The following is an 18,474-nucleotide window of genomic DNA, read 5'->3' as shown; positions in this document are numbered from 1 at the left end:
AATATTAAAGACAAAACTAGATAACTGGTTGAGGATAACAAGATGAATAACTGAGAGGAATGCACTGGATTTAACCAAAATTAGAGAAAGTGTGATGATAAAATGGAATAAGAAAAATAAAAAATGAAATACCATGGAAAACAAAAGAATAAAAAAATAGAAATATAAAAAATACAAAATACAAAATAAGAATAAAAAATTATATGAAAAAATAAAGAAAATAATTATAAATAAAGAAATATATATTTTTTAGATATAAAGCATGGAAAATCTAGACCTGGACCCAATGGGAAGTAAGACATGAGGGTATATAAAATGAAAAAAAGTTAAAATGAAAAAAAGAAAAAAAGAAGAAAAAAATAAAAAAATAAAAAAATAAATGATGAATAAATAAATAAATAAATAAATAAGTTGACCGAGAGCCCTGGAAGATGAAACCTGAGACCCAACGAGGGAAAAATTACTTAGGAAATAGTTATTGAAAGACAATAAGGGGAGAAAAAATGAAATTAAATCAAACTAAAAATAAATATGAAAAAAATGAATAATAAAAATAATGATAAAAATGGATATGAATAAAAATAAACAAACAATAAAAAATAAAAATAAATATGAAAAAAAGAGAAACAGCCGTAGCTAGAGCAAAATAGAACTCACCAACAGGGCTTCCAGGTCAACGTGTCTGGAAAAAATGGAGGGAAAAGTAAATAATTAGAAAATATGAAAATTCATGGATACCAATCTATCTCTCTGTTTAAACCCCTAGGTTCCAAGGTGTCCAGTGTATAGATCCAGTAGGCCTCTCTCTGTTTTAAGAGCTTAATACGATCCCCACCTCTTCTGGGACGAGCCACCTGTTCCATGATTTGGAAACGCAGTTGTGCAACTGTGTGCCTGAATTTGGTGAAGTGATCTGGTAATGGGAGCCAATTTCTATTGCATCTAATTGTAGATTTGTGGCTTGATATGCGATCACGAATGCACTGTGTGGTCTCTCCCACATAGAGGAGGCCACATGGACACTTTACTATATAGACCACAAAGTTTGAACTACATGTGTAATAACCACAGATGGGATAGCTCTTGCCAGTTCTAGGGTGAGTGATATTTTCAGCTTTGATAACATTAGAGCAGGCTGCACAGCAAAGGCACGGAAATGTGCCTCGACGTTGTGTGCTGAGGAATCTCTGGGAAGTGCCTGGATATGAACTGCCTACGTCAGCTCTAACGACTGTATCTTTAATATTGGTTGGTCTCCGGGTGCAAATTAATGCTGGTGTGGAAAATGACTCTATCTTAGGATAAGCTTTAGAGAGGAGTGACCAGTGTTTCTTGATGATTGAATAGACTTTGGGCATACACGGATGGTATGTATGGACGAACGGTATCCTGTCAATTTTACGGGATGCTGGGGGTGGTGAAAGTGGGGTGGTGGCCCGTATTATTTATCTCTCCAGCAGTCTGGTAGGATACTGTCTCTCTTTAAATTTATCACTCATAGCGTTGAGTCTAACGTCTCGCTTTGTGGGGTCCGTGACTATTCGCGACACCCTGGTAAACTGTGACCGTGGAAGGCTGTTTCTTGTGGCTCTAGGGTGACAACTAGAGTAATGAAGTAGGTTATTGCGATCGGTGGGTTTACCGTATAGATCAAGGGAGAGTAACCCTGTATCGTCCTTCATCACCAGTGTATCTAGAAAAGGTATCTCCTTCATGTTGAATTGCATGGTGAAGGTCAGCTCTGGTATAATGGAATTGAGGTACTCGTGAAATGTTTTTAGGGAATCAAGGGATCCCGACCAGATACAAAATATGTCGTCAATGTATCGGTGATAGCATTTGGCATATTGTATAAATAAATTGTTTAGGAAGATATGTTTGATCTCGAGTTCATTCATATATGCATTTGCATACGCGGGCGCCACATGTGACCCCATCGCGGTACCTTGTTTCTGAATATAAAAGTTGTCTTCATAGAGAAAAAAATTCTCATATAAAACGAGTTTTAGTAGGTCCATGCAAAGTTGTATAGAACCCTCAGGAAGGTCCGACGTGTTCAGAAGGGACTTGGCAGCTTCCAGGCCCCTAGTATGTGAAATTGAAGTGTAAAGGCTGTTGACGTCAAATGTGACTAGCCAACAGGTGGGGGGTATACTCCTAATGCCTTTAATAATCCGTATAAAATGACCTGTGTCCAGTATGAATGATTTTGTTGTTTTAATGAGAGGTGTAAGTATTTTATCGAGAAATATAGACAGAGGGGACAGGATCGAATCAGTGGAGGCCACGATCGGTCTACCCGGTGGGTTCACAAGCGACTTATGTATTTTAGGCAAATTCAGGCACACAGTTGCACAACTGCGTTTCCAAATCATGGAACAGGTGGCTCATCCCAGAAGAGGTGGGGATCGTATTAAGCTCTTAAAACAGAGAGAGGCCTACTGGATCTATACACTGGACACCTTGGAACCTAGGTTAAACAGAGAGATAGATTGGTATCCATGAATTTTCATATTTTCTAATTATTTACTTTTCCCTCCATTTTTTCCAGACACGTTGACCTGGAAGCCCTGTTGGTGAGTTCTATTTTGCTCTAGCTACGGCTGTTTCTCTTTTTTTCATATTTATTTTTATTTTTTATTTTTTATTGTTTGTTTATTTTTATTCATATCCATTTTTATCATTATTTTTATTATTCATTTTTTTCATATTTATTTTTAGTTTGATTTAATTTCATTTTTTCTCCCCTTTTCTCAGGTTTCATCTTCCAGGGCTCTCGGTCAACTTATTTATTTATTTATTTATTCATCATTTCTTTTTTTCTTTTTTTTTTTCTTTTTTTCATTTTAACTTTTTTTTCATTTTATATACCCTCATGTCTTACTTCCCATTGGGTCCAGGTCTAGATTTTCCATGCTTTATATCTAAAAAATATATATTTCTTTATTTATAATTATTTTCTTTATTTTTTCATATAATTTTTTATTCTTATTTTGTATTTTGTATTTTTTATATTTCTATTTTTTTATTCTTTTGTTTTCCATGGTATTTCATTTTTTATTTTTCTTATTCCATTTTATCATCACACTTTCTCTAATTTTGGTTCAATCCAGTGCATTCCTCTCAGTTATTCATCTTGTTATCCTCAACCAGTTATCTAGTTTTGTCTTTAATATTAGTACCATATAAAGCTTAGTCCACTCTTTTGTAGATATTCCTAGCATTACCTATACTCTAACATCAGCTAAGAAGGGCCATTGGACGGCTACCAAGATCACACTTACTAGATCCTTGGAATACCGATTTACTTGTGGGCCAGACTATTATATCCTGTCAGACGGCAGGGACATATATTAAACGGCCTTTATGGCTCTCTCACCACTGCGCAGGCGCCTAGTGTTCCATGGTAGCTGAACGCTACCTAGCGTCCATAGCAACCTTTGCGCATGCCCTGTGCATCGGCGGTCTCGCGCGACGTCACATCCGCCCTCAGACTGGACACTTCCGGTCTATGTTACGTCCCGGCTCCCTTTATTTAGCAGCTATCATTGTTACTTACACGCAGCACAGCAGGGCGCGGGAGCGCCGCTTCTCCAATCCTACCTACAGGTAATACATTATAGCGCGCATCGTTCAGTTTAGAGTGAGTAGACAGGGACTCCTAGGTGCTCACCGTTTGTTCATGCCCACAGGTTCACCTACCTAGCAGTAGCTAGCCCGCATCTTACAGCATATATAGGTAGTGTCTATATAATGGTTTGAGCTCACCTTTTTTCCTACTATTAACATCCTCCTGATTGTCACACTATCCCCCACAGCACAACTGCTGAATGCAATATTCTGTCTCGGCTGAGACAGTTCCAATTAAGCAGCTACATATCATTACAAGGTAATGACTTAATTCCTGCCTCACTCCAGTGTGTCCTTTGGTATATTTTGGTATTATCTGGTGATCTATCTATTTAAATTTAGGTTTGGTGGTTTCTCTCACCTCCCCTTTCCCCTCCCCCTTTGGTGGTATAGGTACACTCCATTCCTTTCTTTACTTGGGGTTATTTTTATAGGCTTGGTGCCTTTTTTTGTGTGCATATTGTTATTATTGTATAGTTATGTATTACTTGTCTGTGTTTTTCCTGTTTTTTCCACAGCGGTATATGAGTAAGAACCCGGTTGGGTTCGAAACGTCATTTGAATACGCTTCTTTCATGTGATTGCATTATTACCGTTGATATGGATGTGCATAAATAAATTGTTATGTGATTTGCAATATATTCCATCCGTGAGTGCGGTGTATTTTTCCATTGATATTATTGAGGACTTTTTGTCCGTTACACCAGCACCCCCTTCTACATAGCAGAGTGCAGACTAATTTTCTCTCCTGTTCATGATTGCGGCAGTTCTTGGTAACGGAACAAAAGGTAGGAAAAACAAACCAAACAGCGGAAACAATAGGGATCCCGGGTCAACAAAGGGATCCCTTTAAGAGTTAACCCTGGACGGGTTTAGCAGCAACATAACGGGAAACAAACAGTTAGAAGAACTATGTACATATTCAGAGTTCTAAGATCTTACTTAAACCAATCAGGGGGCAGCACCGGCGGAGGCAACCCCTTAGGATATTGCCCGCCGCCTGGCACTGCGTAAGGTGGAGTACTGTCCCATCTGGGGGTTTGTGTACCCACTGTCTTCGATGCTGGAGCAGCAGAAGCATCACCCGCCTGAGGAGGCGCCTCCTTGGCCACGATGGTGGTTGAAGTGACGATGCTGCACGTTGTGGTCTTGACCATAGTGCACATTGGAGTGATCTCGGTGGTCCTGGCAATGACCATGGGCTGACCACAAGGGGGCACCTTTGCTACAGGGGTTAGCTTCACTGGCGCCTTAATCGGGGGTTGGGGTCTGCCTCTTGCGGACATTCAGGGCAAACCACCCCTTTTCCCCAAAGTGCCTGGTGTACGAGACTTCATCCCCCGGGTAGAGATCCCGGTCCGGGTGGCCCTCTCTGAGATGCGACTCAACATCCCTCCGGTTTACAAACACCTCCGCATACAGACCCGGCTCTTTAATGAAGCCCCAGCCTCCGCGGAGCTTGAAGGTGGTGATGATACCCTGCCTGCGCGGGGCCTGGTGAGCGGTGGGGTCCTTGCGGGCCCGGTCCTTGACCGCCAGGTCTTTCTGATGGTAGGCCTCCAGCCCGGCCTGATACTCCTTTTCCTTCTCCTTCCACTGCTGTTCCAGCTGGGCCTGGTATTCCTCCCAGCTCAGGGCCTGCACCATCTCCCCTTCCCGTGTCTTCACCCCGGGGAACCCCATGAGATCAGATCCTGGGTTCACCCAGCGGCATACCGTGCGCTCCGCACGGGTCTCACACAACAGGGTGGTTGGCGCGATCGGGGCCTTCAGGCGGTGTTCCATGCCCGTTGCCTCCTCCCATGGTAACAGGCGTTGGGGTCTATGGGTCCCAGGGAGAGGGGCTGCCGCGACAGGGCCTATTAACAAGTCCTCTGCTGGCGGGACAGGGTCGACGGACTCACCAGCCGATGCAGGCTCTCCCTCCGCGGCAGGTCCCTCTGGCGGCGTCGGCGAGGTCCTCGGCAACAGTATAAGATCCGATGCTGGAAAACTGCTATCCGGCGCCGCCTGGTGCGGAGCCTGGGCCTTTACGTTCAGCTGAAGGAGCTGGTCGAGCAAGCTCTCCATCTCGACCTGCAGGAATTCGGTGCTGTCCGCGGAGAACTGGCTGCTGTGCTCATCCGGGTAGTTGGGGGAGACTTCCGCTTCAACCCCACTTTCGGGTTCGGAGCTGCTGGCCATGGCGTCCTCCACGTGGGTCACTTCCTGGTCCTTTTCCCGCTCTCTCCTTCGTGGGCGGTGTCGTCTCCTCGGTCTCCGCCCTCCGTTAAGGATCAGGAGGCGGATCTCCGCTGCTGACGGACACGTCCTCACTGTGCAGAAATATTTAGACTGGGCGGCCATTGTCCTTCGCGCTCTTCAGCTTGTCTACGCCCACTCCACGCCCCTCTTCTCCTCCTGCGCTCTCCTCAGCGCTGTAATGGCGGCGGATTTTGGCGGCAAATGGCACAGCACAGTCCTTGCAATAAAGTACAGTCCAAGCACAGTAAATCACAGTCCCAAGGCACACATGACCTGATTCTTCAGGCTTAAGTAGATCCTGTTCGTGACGCCAAGTTGTAGCGCCCCCACTGCCGCAGGGCCGAGGGGTACCCGGTACCGGACCTCTGAGTCTCTGCTCTGGGGTTGTCACGGTGGCTAGGCCCGGTCCGTGACCCTGCTGAGGGGCGTACAGTGAATAATAGATATGGATGGTGATGGTGGTGCGGTGCAGTAAATAACGAGGACACCAGGGTGCAGTCTCTTTACCTCTTTACTGAAGGTCTCTGGGTCCTCAGTCCGGAATACGGTTCACCAGGCTGCGCAAGTCCGGCCGGTCCAATGGCACCTCCAGAGTTCCCTTTGCAGGTGGAAATCTGTGCCTTCCTGCTTGCGCTATGTGTTGTGGTCCTCCCCTGCTGTGCTTACGGGATAGTCCCCACAACTGTTGTGTCTGTTTCTTAAGTTCCCTCACAACTCGATTAGATGATGTTCTGCTAATCCTCCGTCCCTCCCTGATGTTACGGTTAGGACGGCACCCGTATGACGGGTAGGCTCGGAGCTCTTCCGGGACCCTAGAGTCGCCCCTCTCCACAAGTTGCCCCCCAAGACTACATAGGTGATTTAAGTGAGACAGCCCGCCTGTGACTGACTGTCCTGCCGTTGGTTTGAAGTATTGCCGGAAGCTGAATATAGTAATACTTCCTCGGCGTTCCGGCCGCCGGTTGTGCGCCTCAGTAGGATGTTGCCTCGGTCTTACAGCACGACTCCTACTGGTATTCTCCTTCTTGCTTTGATCTCGTTTCTCACTCAGCACAATATATCTCGCTTCTGATCCTTTCTTAGGGCACCGCCGCTATGCTGAGCAGGCACGGTCCCGTGACGTTCCTTCCTGTAGCCAGGCCTCTGTCAGGGTCCCAAACCTGACAGGGACCCTACCGAATCTTCCCCCACAACACCCTCTGCCACCAGGTGTTGTCTGGTCCAACCCAGTCAGCTTTCTTCACTAACTTCCTGCCTGACCCCCAGTTTTACCCACAGTGGTGAGGAGTGGCCTAATAAATAGCACCCTTAGCTCCCCCTGGAGGCCCGACTGTGAAATGTATTGGTGTATGTGATACCTGGTCAGATGAACTCCTTCTGTGCCATCAGACGTACTATAGCCCCCCTTAGCGGCGGAGCCACAGTACTGCAACGACCAGGACTCTGGGGCGCTGCATAAAGAGGTAAAGAGACTGCAACTTGGTGTCCTCGTTATTCACCGCGACCTGCACCACACCACAACATCGTCTCCACCTTCATTGGACGCCCCTCAGCAGGGTCACGGGCCGGGTCTAGCCACCGTGACAACCCCAGGACCGCGACAGAGAGGCCCGGTACCGGGTACCCCTCGGCCCTGCGGCAGTGGGGGCGCTCCAGCATTGTTTGTTGCCTTGTTTTTTATGGTGCTCACTAAAGGGGTTAACTGTTATGACTTGGTGGTTAGGAGCACCCGAAGTGACCTGATGGTTAAAACAGAAAACCTGGGACAAGCTCTGAGGGAGTGGTAACTCTACTGACCGCAATCCCTAATCCTATCACACACACTAGAAATAGCCGTGGAGCGTACCTAACTCTCCCTAGACGCCTCTTCACAGCCTAAGAGCTAACTACCCCTAAAGATAGAAATAATAGCCTACCTTGCCTCAGAGAAATTCCCCAAAGTAAAGGTAGCCCCCCACAAATATTAACTGTGAGTTAAGAGGGAATTGACAAACACCGGAATGAAACAGATTTTAGCAAAGGAGGCCGAATCTTCTCTAGAAAGACAGAGGATAGGAAGGGGAACTATGCGGTCAGTATAAAAAACTACAAAAACCACGCAGAGTGTGCAAAAAGACCTCCACACCGACTCACGGTGTGGAGGTGCAGCTCTGCACCCCCAGAGCTTCCAGCTAGCAAGGAAATATCATAATAGCAGGCTGGACTGAAACATAACATGTACTGAAAAATATATTAAAAAAACCAATGAACAGCAAATGATTAGCAAGGACTTAGCTTCTGCTGGAGTAGTCAGGTCATCTGAGAATTCCAAGAGAGATCTGAACCAGTACTGAGACATTGACAGCTGGCATGGACTAACGACCTGGGCAGAGTTAAATAGGGAAGCGAGCAGAAGCAATAAACGAGGGCAGCTGAGAAAGCCAACCTCAAAGATCAGCAGTTCCACTCAAAGCCACCAGAGGGTGTCCAAGGACAGAACTCACCAAAGTACCATTCACGACCACAGGAGGGAGCCCGAGAATGGAATTCACAACAGTTAACTAGTGGGGCAGTTTTATAGGTCGGATCGTTGCGGACACAGTGATACCAAACGTGTATTTTTATTATTGTTTTCAAATATTTATTTAGAGATAGATTTAAAAAAAAATATTTTTTACAATTAGATATATATATTTTTTTTAACTCTTTTCTAACTTTTTATGTAGTCCCACTATTGGACAATTTTTTTTTGCAGGCTGATCACTTGTATAGCATGGAGATATAGCAGCCTTTCCATGCTATAGAAACTCAGACAAACTTGCTCATCATGCACTGCACATGATCAGCAAGTTTTCCTAGCTGTCATCGGGGCACCATGTCAACGATCGGGACCCCGCATCACGCCACAGGGTCTCTGATCCAAAGGCAGAGGGGCTGTCAGCCCTCTACCAGCTTTCGGAATGTGCGATCATGTTTGCAGGATTTTGGGCGTTAAAGTGCCGAGACGGCTCCTGGCACCTAGTGCTCAGTGTCAGCTGTCAGAATCAGCTGACACCTGGTGGCGATTGCCCACACACCCCCTGTGTGCATGGGCAAAAGCTCAGACCTAACATTCTGTCCCTGGTTAAGTAGGCCTAGGGCTCAGAGACGGAATATTACGTCCGATGTAAAAAAGGGGTTCAAGTATATTATTTGATAGAGCACTGGCCTCATACTTGCCCCCATGGCTTCTCTTTCTTAAAGTATATTATTTACATAGAGCACTGGCCTTAAACTCGCCCTCCTAAAAGGTGTGAACTTTTTATTTGGCTTCTCATTGCCCTAAGGTCAAGTTCACAATTAACCAAGGGAAAAGGAAACCAGATTGAGAGTTTGGCATGACTCTTCTGTCCTACAAGGAAGACTCATGGTATTTGTATTATTTTCCCAAAATTATGACATTTCTCTTTTGAAGCTGGGACAACCAGTAGAGTTCAGTGATACAATCCAGCCTGCATGCCTGCCCCCTGCTGGTTATATCCTTGATCACAATTTCAGTTACTATGTCACTGGATGGGGTAATCTCCAAAGTAAGTGACATGTGTATTTTTAAATTGTTTTAATGTATAAAATATTTAATGTATAAAAACGTTTATGGAACCCCCAAATTATATAGTTTTATAATGAGACTTTTTTTGAGAGTTTTTTTATTGTTTAGTGTCCCAAAGAATTTAGGAATTTGCTTGATGAGAGGATATAGAGGTGTAATGTGAAGGCTCTAGGCCCTAATACAAAATATGTAACATGACTACCTACCATGTGTTATTCAAAATACTAGTGTTGTCTTATATATAAAAAACACCTTGGGGCTACAGGTTCAGGACACTACTGTTCTCTGTCTATTCTTCATAGATAGCCCCCTGAGAGGCATCGTGTCTGACCCCATGGCGGTTCCACAAGAAGAGATAGTTTTGTGTTTAGTTGTCACATTGAATCATCTTCACTTTTATTATTCATATTTTTTGCAGCTAGCGGTCCTTCTCCTGACGTTTTGCAACAAGGTGTTCTGCTGGTTGTGGACTACGCAACCAGCTGTCAGTCAGACTGATGGGGTAGATCCGTTAAGACTAACATGATTTGCGCTGGTGGAGATGGCATCATTTCGAGCTGCAACACAATTTACTTTTTTATATTTCATTACTAAGACTACCCATACTGCTGGAATATTATTAATGACGCATCCAGAGCGGCATTCAATATTCTGCAGGACGAGTTATACTAATGAAGATTAACGATACACCTGTAGTAACTTGACGCCCCCACAACATACTGAAGCTAGAGAATGTTCTGCCCAGACCATGGGGCAGCTCCAGCATCTTGAGTGCTGAAAAAAATCCAGCAGAATTATGAATGCAGCTCTAGCTGTGCCTTAAATCGTTACAAGTAACACAATGCAATACAAGAGAACATTTAAGAATTTAAAGGGGCGTGTATGTGTAGATAAATAAATGATGGAAACGATGCTCTGATCCGGTATAAATACAAGGGGCCCAGCCAAAGAGTAAAACAACAGGATGGGCAGTTAAAGGGAGTGATATTTGCAGGATAAAGGGGAGGGGACTTTAAGAATGTGATTGGCATCCTGGCAAAATGGAGACCCACTGCCATATTCTGAACCCCGACCCCATACACGGACGTTCAGCAGCTGAAACTCCTCTGTTAACCCTTCACTTCCCCTAACACGACCACGTAGCAGCTGAGTGGAGACTGACAGCCACATACACTCCACTGCACATGCGCCAGGACATTACAGCCCCATTACCTATAGCGCAGGCGCAGTTCAGCGTTTCTGTCCTAAACCGAATTAACCATTTCCTTACTGTGTTATGTCTGGATCATAATAGAACGAGAAGCACGCTGAACGGTCACTGACAGCGCACATAGTCACTGCGCATGCTCATAGAAAAGACAGCCCATCTCCAACTTCTGTCACATCCTACGCATGCTCAGATAGGTGATCTGCACTGCGCAGGCGCGGGGCCCTGGTTCTGATTGGCCTCTGAGTGGTGACCGGGCCGTGGTCACTGGTCGCCATGACGCTCTTTCATTTCGGTAACTGCTTCGCTTTGGCTTATTTCCCGTATTTCATCACTTACAAATGCAGCGGCCTGTGAGTACCGAGCACCGGGGGAAAAGCTGTGAGGAGGGAGCGGGGCCCCTGGGGAAAAGCTGTGAGGAGGGAGCGGGGCCCCGGGGAAAAGCTGTGAGGAGGGAGCGGGGCCCCTGGGGAAAAGCTGTGAGGAGGGAGCGGGGCCCCTGGGGAAAAGCTGTGAGGAGGGAGCGGGGCCCCGGGGAAAAGCTGTGAGGAGGGAGCGGGGCCCCGGGGAAAAGCTGTGAGGAGGGAGCGGGGCCCCTGGGGAAAAGCTGTGAGGAGGGAGCGGGGCCCCTGGGGAAAAGCTGTGAGGAGGGAGCGGGGCCCCTGGGGAAAAGCTGTGAGGAGGGAGCGGGGCCCCTGGGGAAAAGCTGTGAGGAGGGAGCGGGGCCCCTGGGGAAAAGCTGTGAGGAGGGAGCGGGGCCCCTGGGGAAAAGCTGTGAGGAGGGAGCGGGGCCCCTGGGGAAAAGCTGTGAGGAGGGAGCGGGGCCCCTGGGGAAAAGCTGTGAGGAGGGAGCGGGGCCCCTGGGGAAAAGCTGTGAGGAGGGAGCGGGGCCCCTGGGGAAAAGCTGTGAGGAGGGAGCGGGGCCCCTGGGGAAAAGCTGTGAGGAGGGAGCGGGGCCCCTGGGGAAAAGCTGTGAGGAGGGAGCGGGGCCCCTGGGGAAAAGCTGTGAGGAGGGAGCGGGGCCCCTGGGGAAAAGCTGTGAGGAGGGAGCGGGGCCCCTGGGGAAAAGCTGTGAGGAGGGAGCGGGGCCCCTGGGGAAAAGCTGTGAGGAGGGAGCGGGGCCCCTGGGGAAAAGCTGTGAGGAGGGAGCGGGGCCCCTGGGGAAAAGCTGTGAGGAGGGAGCGGGGCCCCTGGGGAAAAGCTGTGAGGAGGGAGCGGGGCCCCTGGGGAAAAGCTGTGAGGAGGGAGCGGGGCCCCTGGGGAAAAGCTGTGAGGAGGGTGCGGGGCCCGGGCCGTGGCTCACTGTGTGTCTGTGCTGCAGGTCGGAGTACAGCGCCTTCTGGAGATGTGTCCAGGCCGGAGCCACCTACCTGTGTGTGCAGCTGTGCAAGGTGAGAGAGTGGGGAGGAGGGTGCTGGTGTCAGGGGCGGCACTGCTAGGGGGTGGGCATCATGGTGGGGGGTAGAAGTAGTTTTGGCTTACCCACTCCACAGCCCTGGTTGGTGCAGCAGGATCCCGGGGGGGAGGTGATTTGGGGCCCGGGTTGTATAGGAGGAAGATTGGCCCCATTGATTGTGGCAGCGTAGTATTAGTGGTGACGTGGAGTCTGGCACAGTGGTTACTTGGTGGCGGCACAGGAAGAGGATAACATTGGCGTGGTCGGGGGCAGTGAGGCTGATGCCAGGGGTAGAAATCCTACATTTGGCACTATAGGTTACATAGCTCCAGTGTCTGCAGTAATAGGACCTGACCCCAATGGTAGAAGGAATGGTGGAGGGGGCTGGCAAAGTGGGCTGCAGTATGCCAGGGGGTAGTAGGGGCACAGGAGGTGGATGGTGGGCAGGGAGGCACAATGTCACCATTACTTGGTGTAACGTAGTAAGTGTACAAGGGGTAGAAGTAATAGAGGAAGCTGGACACGGAGGAGGGACTACAGGGCACAAGTAGCTGGGTGGTCCCAGGGCTAGATATATGGCTGGCACAGGCTGCATAGTGCCAGTGTCTGCAGTGACAGGTGGTACAGCCGGCTGCAGGGAGCCAAGCCGATTGGTAGTAATCTGTTGCACAGGAGGCAGGCAGGCTCCATTGATTGGGGATAATTTATTGAGTATAGGTGGTCCTAGCAGCAGAGGTAATGTGTGGTGGGTAAAGCGGGCAGCATGACTGCTGGAAGAGGGTGCAGAGCAGTGCAGGAATTGCATCGCCAGCAGGATAAATCTGTGGGTGTGTGTCACAGCGGGTGGATAACATAGCCTGGCAGTGACAGTGCGGGTATGATGTTGGGGTGATGGGGTCACTGTAGCCGCACCCCCACTGTCCCCAGTAATAAACCACTGGCATTGTCGGGCTGTACATGGCACATTGATGGCGGAGTAGACGGGGCTTCCCAGTCATCATTCCATGGACAGCATAGTTCATGGACACAGGGATGTGTGCGGCCGGTCTTGTCTGTGATGCTGGGGTGCAGCGGGGGGCACAGATTCCGGTCATTGCAGCTGGGGGCACAGAATCCGGTCATTGCAGCTGGGGGCACAGATTCCGGTCATTGCAGCTGGGGGCACAGATTCCGGTCATTGCAGCGGGGGCCACAGATTGCGGTCAGTGCAGCGGGGGCCACAGATTGCGGTCAGTGCAGCGGGGGCCACAGATTGCGGTCAGTGCAGCGGGGGCCACAGATTGCGGTCAGTGCAGCGGGGGCCACAGATTGCGGTCAGTGCAGCGGGGGCCACAGATTGCGGTCAGTGCAGCGGGGGCCACAGATTGCGGTCAGTGCAGCGGGGGCCACAGATTGCGGTCAGTGCAGCGGGGGCCACAGATTGCGGTCAGTGCAGCGGGGGCCACAGATTGCGGTCAGTGCAGCTGGGGCCACAGATTGCGGTCAGTGCAGCTGGGGCCACAGATTGCGGTCAGTGCAGCTGGGGCCACAGATTGCGGTCAGTGCAGCTGGGGCCACAGATTGCGGTCAGTGCAGCTGGGGCCACAGATTGCGGTCAGTGCAGCTGGGGCCACAGATTGCGGTCAGTGCAGCGGGGGCCACAGATTGCGGTCAGTGCAGCGGGGGCCACAGATTGCGGTCAGTGCAGCGGGGGCCACAGATTGCGGTCAGTGCAGCGGGGGCCACAGATTGCGGTCAGTGCAGCGGGGGCCACAGATTGCGGTCAGTGCAGCGGGGGCCACAGATTGCGGTCAGTGCAGCGGGGGCCACAGATTGCGGTCAGTGCAGCGGGGGCCACAGATTGCGGTCAGTGCAGCGGGGGCCACAGATTGCGGTCAGTGCAGCGGGGGCCACAGATTGCGGTCAGTGCAGCGGGGGCCACAGATTGCGGTCAGTGCAGCGGGGGCCACAGATTGCGGTCAGTGCAGCGGGGGCCACAGATTGCGGTCAGTGCAGCGGGGGCCACAGATTGCGGTCAGTGCAGCGGGGGCCACAGATTGCGGTCAGTGCAGCGGGGGCCACAGATTGCGGTCAGTGCAGCGGGGGCCACAGATTCCGGTCACTGCTGACATTTCTCTCCATTTCCAGATGCTTTTCCTGGCGACGTTTTTCCCGACCTGGGAGGGAGCGGCCGGCGCCTACGACTTCATTGGGGTGAGACCCTTCAGGCTCTTCATCCCATCATAGGGTCACTCCGCCTGTTCTGGCAATCAGCACATTATAGCATCAGATCGTGTGTAGCAAATCCTTCCTCCAGTCACATCCAGAGCTGCGCTCGGGGTTATATGCTTTCAAGTTTCTGCCCATGGTTCTCAGCTGTGGGATATGACTGCAAGCAGTAGACGTCTCATGAATCCTTGTGATGCAGCTTTATGTGTGACTGGAGGATACAAATGACACAAGCACGGAATTGTGATTGCAGCTTTGGCTGAGAATGGAGTATAGGCCATGACATAAAAGGATTAAGAAAGCAGCCATGTGTGAATGCCATGTGGTATTTTACTGGAGTAAATTGCATTACCTGAATAATTGTGAATTCAGCTCTGGAGGTGACTGGAGAATAAAATATGACATAACAGAATTGTGAATCCAGCTCTGGAGGTGATTGGAGAATAAACTATGACATAACAGAATTGTGAATGCAGCTTTGGAGGTGACTGGAGACTAAAACTTGACCTGACAGAATTGTGAATGCAGCTTTGAAGGTGATTGGTGAGTAAATCGTGACCTGACAGAATTGTGAATGCAGCTTTGGAAGTGATTAGAGAATAAAACCTGACAGAACAGAATTGTGAATGCAGCTCTGGAGGTGATTGGAGAATAAAGCGTGAAATAACAGAATTTGATTGCAGCTCTATAAGTGATTGGAGACTAAAACATGACACCAGAATTGTGAATACAGCTCTGGAGGTGACTGGAGAGTAATACCTGACATAACAGAATTGTGAATGCAGCTCTGGAATTGATTGTAGAATAAAACGTGACAATAGATTTGTGAATACAGCTTTGGAGGTGACTGGAGAATAAAACATGACATAACAGAATTGTGAATGCAGCTCTGGAGGTGATTGGAGAATAACATGTGACATAATAGAATTGTGAATGCAGCTCTGGAAGTGATTGGAGAATAAAACATGACAACAGAATTGGGAATGCAGCTCTGGAAGTGATTGGAGAGTTAAACGTGACATAACAGAATTGTGAATGCCGCTCTGGGGGTGATTGGAGAATAACATAACAGGCTTCAGCTTGATGTGCCCAGTAAGTGACGGGACATTGCTGCTTCTCAGGAGTTCATGAAGGCCACGGTGGACCTGGCGGACCTGTTGGGTTTGCACTTGGTGATGTCTCGTAACGCAGGGAAAGGCGAGTACAAGATAATGGTGGCTGCGATGGGCTGGGCAACCGCGGAGCTCGTCATGTCGAGGTAAGAGTGCGTGAAAACCAGTATTTAAAGGGGTCATGCACCTGAACTTCTGCCGTCGGCACACATTTGTCAGATGTAACCTGGTTGGCGCTGATGAGAGGCAATGACTTCTCCCTCTTCGATGCCGTCTCGTTTGGTCGCAGGTGTCTCCCGCTCTGGGTCGGCGCCCGAGGTATTGAATTCGACTGGAAATACATCCAGATGAGCATCGATTCCAACATCAGCCTGGTAAGACCCCGAGTCCTGCGTTACCGGCCCCACGCCCGCTCTGTTTCCTGACCTCTGTACCCTTCGGTGTTGTCAGGTGCACTACATGGCGGTGGCGGCCCTGGTCTGGATGTGGACGCGCTACGATCTCCCCGCTCACTTCCGTCTTCCGGTCACAGTCCTGCTCGGGCTCAGCATGTACAAGGCCTTCCTGCTGGAGTGAGTATGGGGCGATGTTCTGCAGCAGCTTAGTGGCGGAGAGTTGTGCTGCTTCCGGGTTCTCCCAGCAAGCAGAGGTAGTGACGCGTCTCCTCTCTTTCCAGCTGCTTCGTGCACGTCTTCTTTCTGGGGAGCTGGACGGCGCTGCTCCTGAAGGCGGTGACCACCGGCGTCCTGTCCCTGAGCTGCCTCACGCTCTTCGTCAGTCTGGTCCACGGTAACTGATCCTGCGGACGCCGTGTCCAGGAAGGTGTTTAGTAATGGGGAGAACTTTATACGTATTATTACATAAAGCTTTATAATAAATCAGACTCGGACCCTTCACTCCCGGGGCGGAGGACGACGGACGACTTACTGCAGAGCTGCGCTCGCTCTTCTGCTCTAGTGCTAGTCACTGCTGCTGCATTCACAGGGTCAATAGGAAAAAAATGCAGCACATTTGTCAGAGTGCAGGCGGCCATTGCTTCACTCCAGGCCAGATTCCGTTCTCAACCAGACGCAATTGTAACAAACCCTGAGCAGTCAGTTGTGTAATAATTTATTAATCTCCATCGTACGGAGCTGTGACATCACACGAAATCTTACTGCCACGTCGGCGCAACACAGAGGGCGCAATGGGCAGAGTCACAGCACATAGAGGTAAGAAAGCACCTGCCCCTCCGGGTACAGGACTCATCCCCTCCTTCCCTGACACAAGGGAGCGACACTGCAGCTGTAGCCCAGGATCCAAATTTCTTATATACAGCAGATTCTCTTGATTCGTGAGCGGAGAAAATCCAGAACGAGCTCCTGGTCAGTGAGGGGTCCAGGCTCCTGTGTCTTCAGCTGCGGAGGAGGAGAAGGCGGGCGTGTGACGGGGTCCAGGGCGTCTAATAGTAAAGCTCCTTGTCCCACCAGCCTGCGGAGAACACGAGGCGGAGGATGATTTAAAGGGCCGCATACATGAAGCATTTGTCCTAAGTAGTTGTGCCTCCTTTGTCCCCCACTACTAGTATTCATTGCCCCCCATGATCATTGGAAAAATGGCCGACACTGAATAATCCTAAGGGTGGGACGACTTTCCTGCCTCCCCTTTTCATCGATGACTCCTGCACTGGTTATTGGGGTCTCTGGTGGTCTGGAATCTGCCTCCTGTCCCATTACTGGTTCATCTTTTCTGGCCCCCTTGCTTTACACTGCACCTCTGCATATGAACACATCTGACATCATCAAGTTCAACTCAGTCTAATTAAGTAATTACTGTCTTATTAAATGATCCCCCCCCCCCCATACTTTACGCTCCAGATCTGCTTCCTCAGCTTCGCTTCTATGAACAGGGCGTCCCGACGTGTTCAAGTAATGAGGCCTCCAGTAAGGAAAAGGAATATGAGAACATGTAGAACTACTGGATCTGTATCTCAGCCCCTTATGGAGGTTGCCTCCCAGGGTGCAGGCTTCGGGGTGTACTCACTTCCTGGGTGCCTTCGGACGCCGAGCTTACGGATCTCATCGTAAACGAAAATTAAAATCCCGAACGGCACTGGAACGAGCCACCACTGGAACCTGAGAGGATGACAGAAGACGAGGGTCAAAGGCCGGGTGGGACCCCGGGGGCGGTGACGGGATCTGGCGGACCCTCTTACCGGATGGGCATGAAGTTGAAGACGTTGGGCATCCCCGGGCAGTAACACAGGAAGTTACCCAGACACAGCTGGAAGATGATGGCGATCAGCAGGACTTTGTTCCTGGGGGGTGACGGCAGCGTTACACATGTGGACCTTACTCGGGCCGGAGAGGCGCTGGAGTTTACCCACCTGAAAAATCCCTGCTGGAAGACGGACAGACGCCGGGTCTTTCTGATGAGGACATCGGCTATCTGGCACACCTCGATGCTGAGGAAGAAGACGGTGTAGCAGTTGTACTGCTGGTAGAGGCGCTGGCTGAACGTCTACAGGAGAAAGCAGGGGTTAATGTAGGGTGCAGCTGGTCTGTACAACTTAGGTAAGGCCCACGTGTGCGAGGCTGCCCCCCGCCGGAGGGAGAAGCACATTCAGGTTGTCATGCATCGTGTGTTACCCATTCCTGGCCGTAGCTGTCCTCCAAGTCCTGCAAGTGCTGGTTCTCCCAGTGGGCGCGGAGGCCGATGCAGTAGGCCGGGTACCAGCCCTCCTGGGCCATCGTCGTGAAGTAGTCCACGAAGCCGGCAAACGACTGAATGACACCTGGAAGCAAAAGGGGGAGATCAGGACTAATGTACCAAGGTCGTCGACCCCCCCCCCCCCGTCTCTGGAGGGGAATATCCTCCGCGTCTCCCACCCGAGACCCACCAATCTGGAAGTAGGAATACACAGCCAGAGCCTCGTTCACCAGACGGTCACGGCGCGGGTTCCTTGGCTTCAGATGCATGATGTCGCTCTCGGCTTTCTCATAAGCCAGAGACACTGACGGGAACTGAGCAAAGAGGAAACACAAAGGAAAGCGGAGTCTAATGTTCTCGATCCAGTGTACGTCTTCCCTAAGGGGTAATGATCACCCCTCTTGTCCTCATACTGTCTATA

At 49.9% G+C, this 18,474-nt stretch overlaps 2 protein-coding genes across 4 annotated transcripts in view; one reads left to right on the top strand and one right to left on the bottom strand.

The window, feature by feature from the left end:
- The first annotated feature begins 10,846 nt into the window (after window positions 1-10,846).
- On the top strand, window positions 10,847-16,246 carry TMEM147 (transmembrane protein 147). The gene is made up of 7 exons (XM_077260255.1): window positions 10,847-11,002; window positions 11,971-12,040; window positions 14,173-14,238; window positions 15,375-15,511; window positions 15,655-15,739; window positions 15,816-15,937; window positions 16,042-16,246. Exons 1-7 carry the CDS (start codon window positions 10,926-10,928, stop codon window positions 16,160-16,162), a joined length of 678 nt encoding a protein of 225 aa, XP_077116370.1. The 5' UTR covers window positions 10,847-10,925; the 3' UTR covers window positions 16,163-16,246.
- A 212-nt stretch (window positions 16,247-16,458) lies between these two features.
- ATP4A (ATPase H+/K+ transporting subunit alpha) overlaps window positions 16,459-18,474 on the bottom strand; it is a 45,404-nt gene continuing 43,388 nt past the window's right edge. For 2 of the 3 annotated variants that reach the window (XM_077260249.1, XM_077260248.1), the window contains exons 18-23: window positions 18,244-18,367; window positions 17,993-18,138; window positions 17,731-17,864; window positions 17,560-17,661; window positions 17,388-17,479; window positions 16,459-16,835 (exon numbers count right to left, since the gene is read on the bottom strand). In XM_077260249.1, the coding sequence (XP_077116364.1) occupies window positions 16,807-16,835; window positions 17,388-17,479; window positions 17,560-17,661; window positions 17,731-17,864; window positions 17,993-18,138; window positions 18,244-18,367 (627 nt within the window). In that variant the 3' untranslated portion in view covers window positions 16,459-16,806. Of the gene's footprint in view, window positions 16,836-17,209; window positions 17,283-17,387; window positions 17,480-17,559; window positions 17,662-17,730; window positions 17,865-17,992; window positions 18,139-18,243; window positions 18,368-18,474 lie in introns of all 3 variants that reach the window. The other variant, XR_013214661.1, reaches the window with a different exon arrangement.

This window comes from Ranitomeya variabilis, chromosome 4 (assembly GCF_051348905.1).
Source record: "Ranitomeya variabilis isolate aRanVar5 chromosome 4, aRanVar5.hap1, whole genome shotgun sequence".
NCBI classification, from domain to species: Eukaryota; Metazoa; Chordata; class Amphibia; order Anura; family Dendrobatidae; genus Ranitomeya; species Ranitomeya variabilis.
The sequence above is the reverse complement of the archived record's forward strand: the minus strand, read 5'-3'. Positions and strand labels throughout refer to the sequence as shown.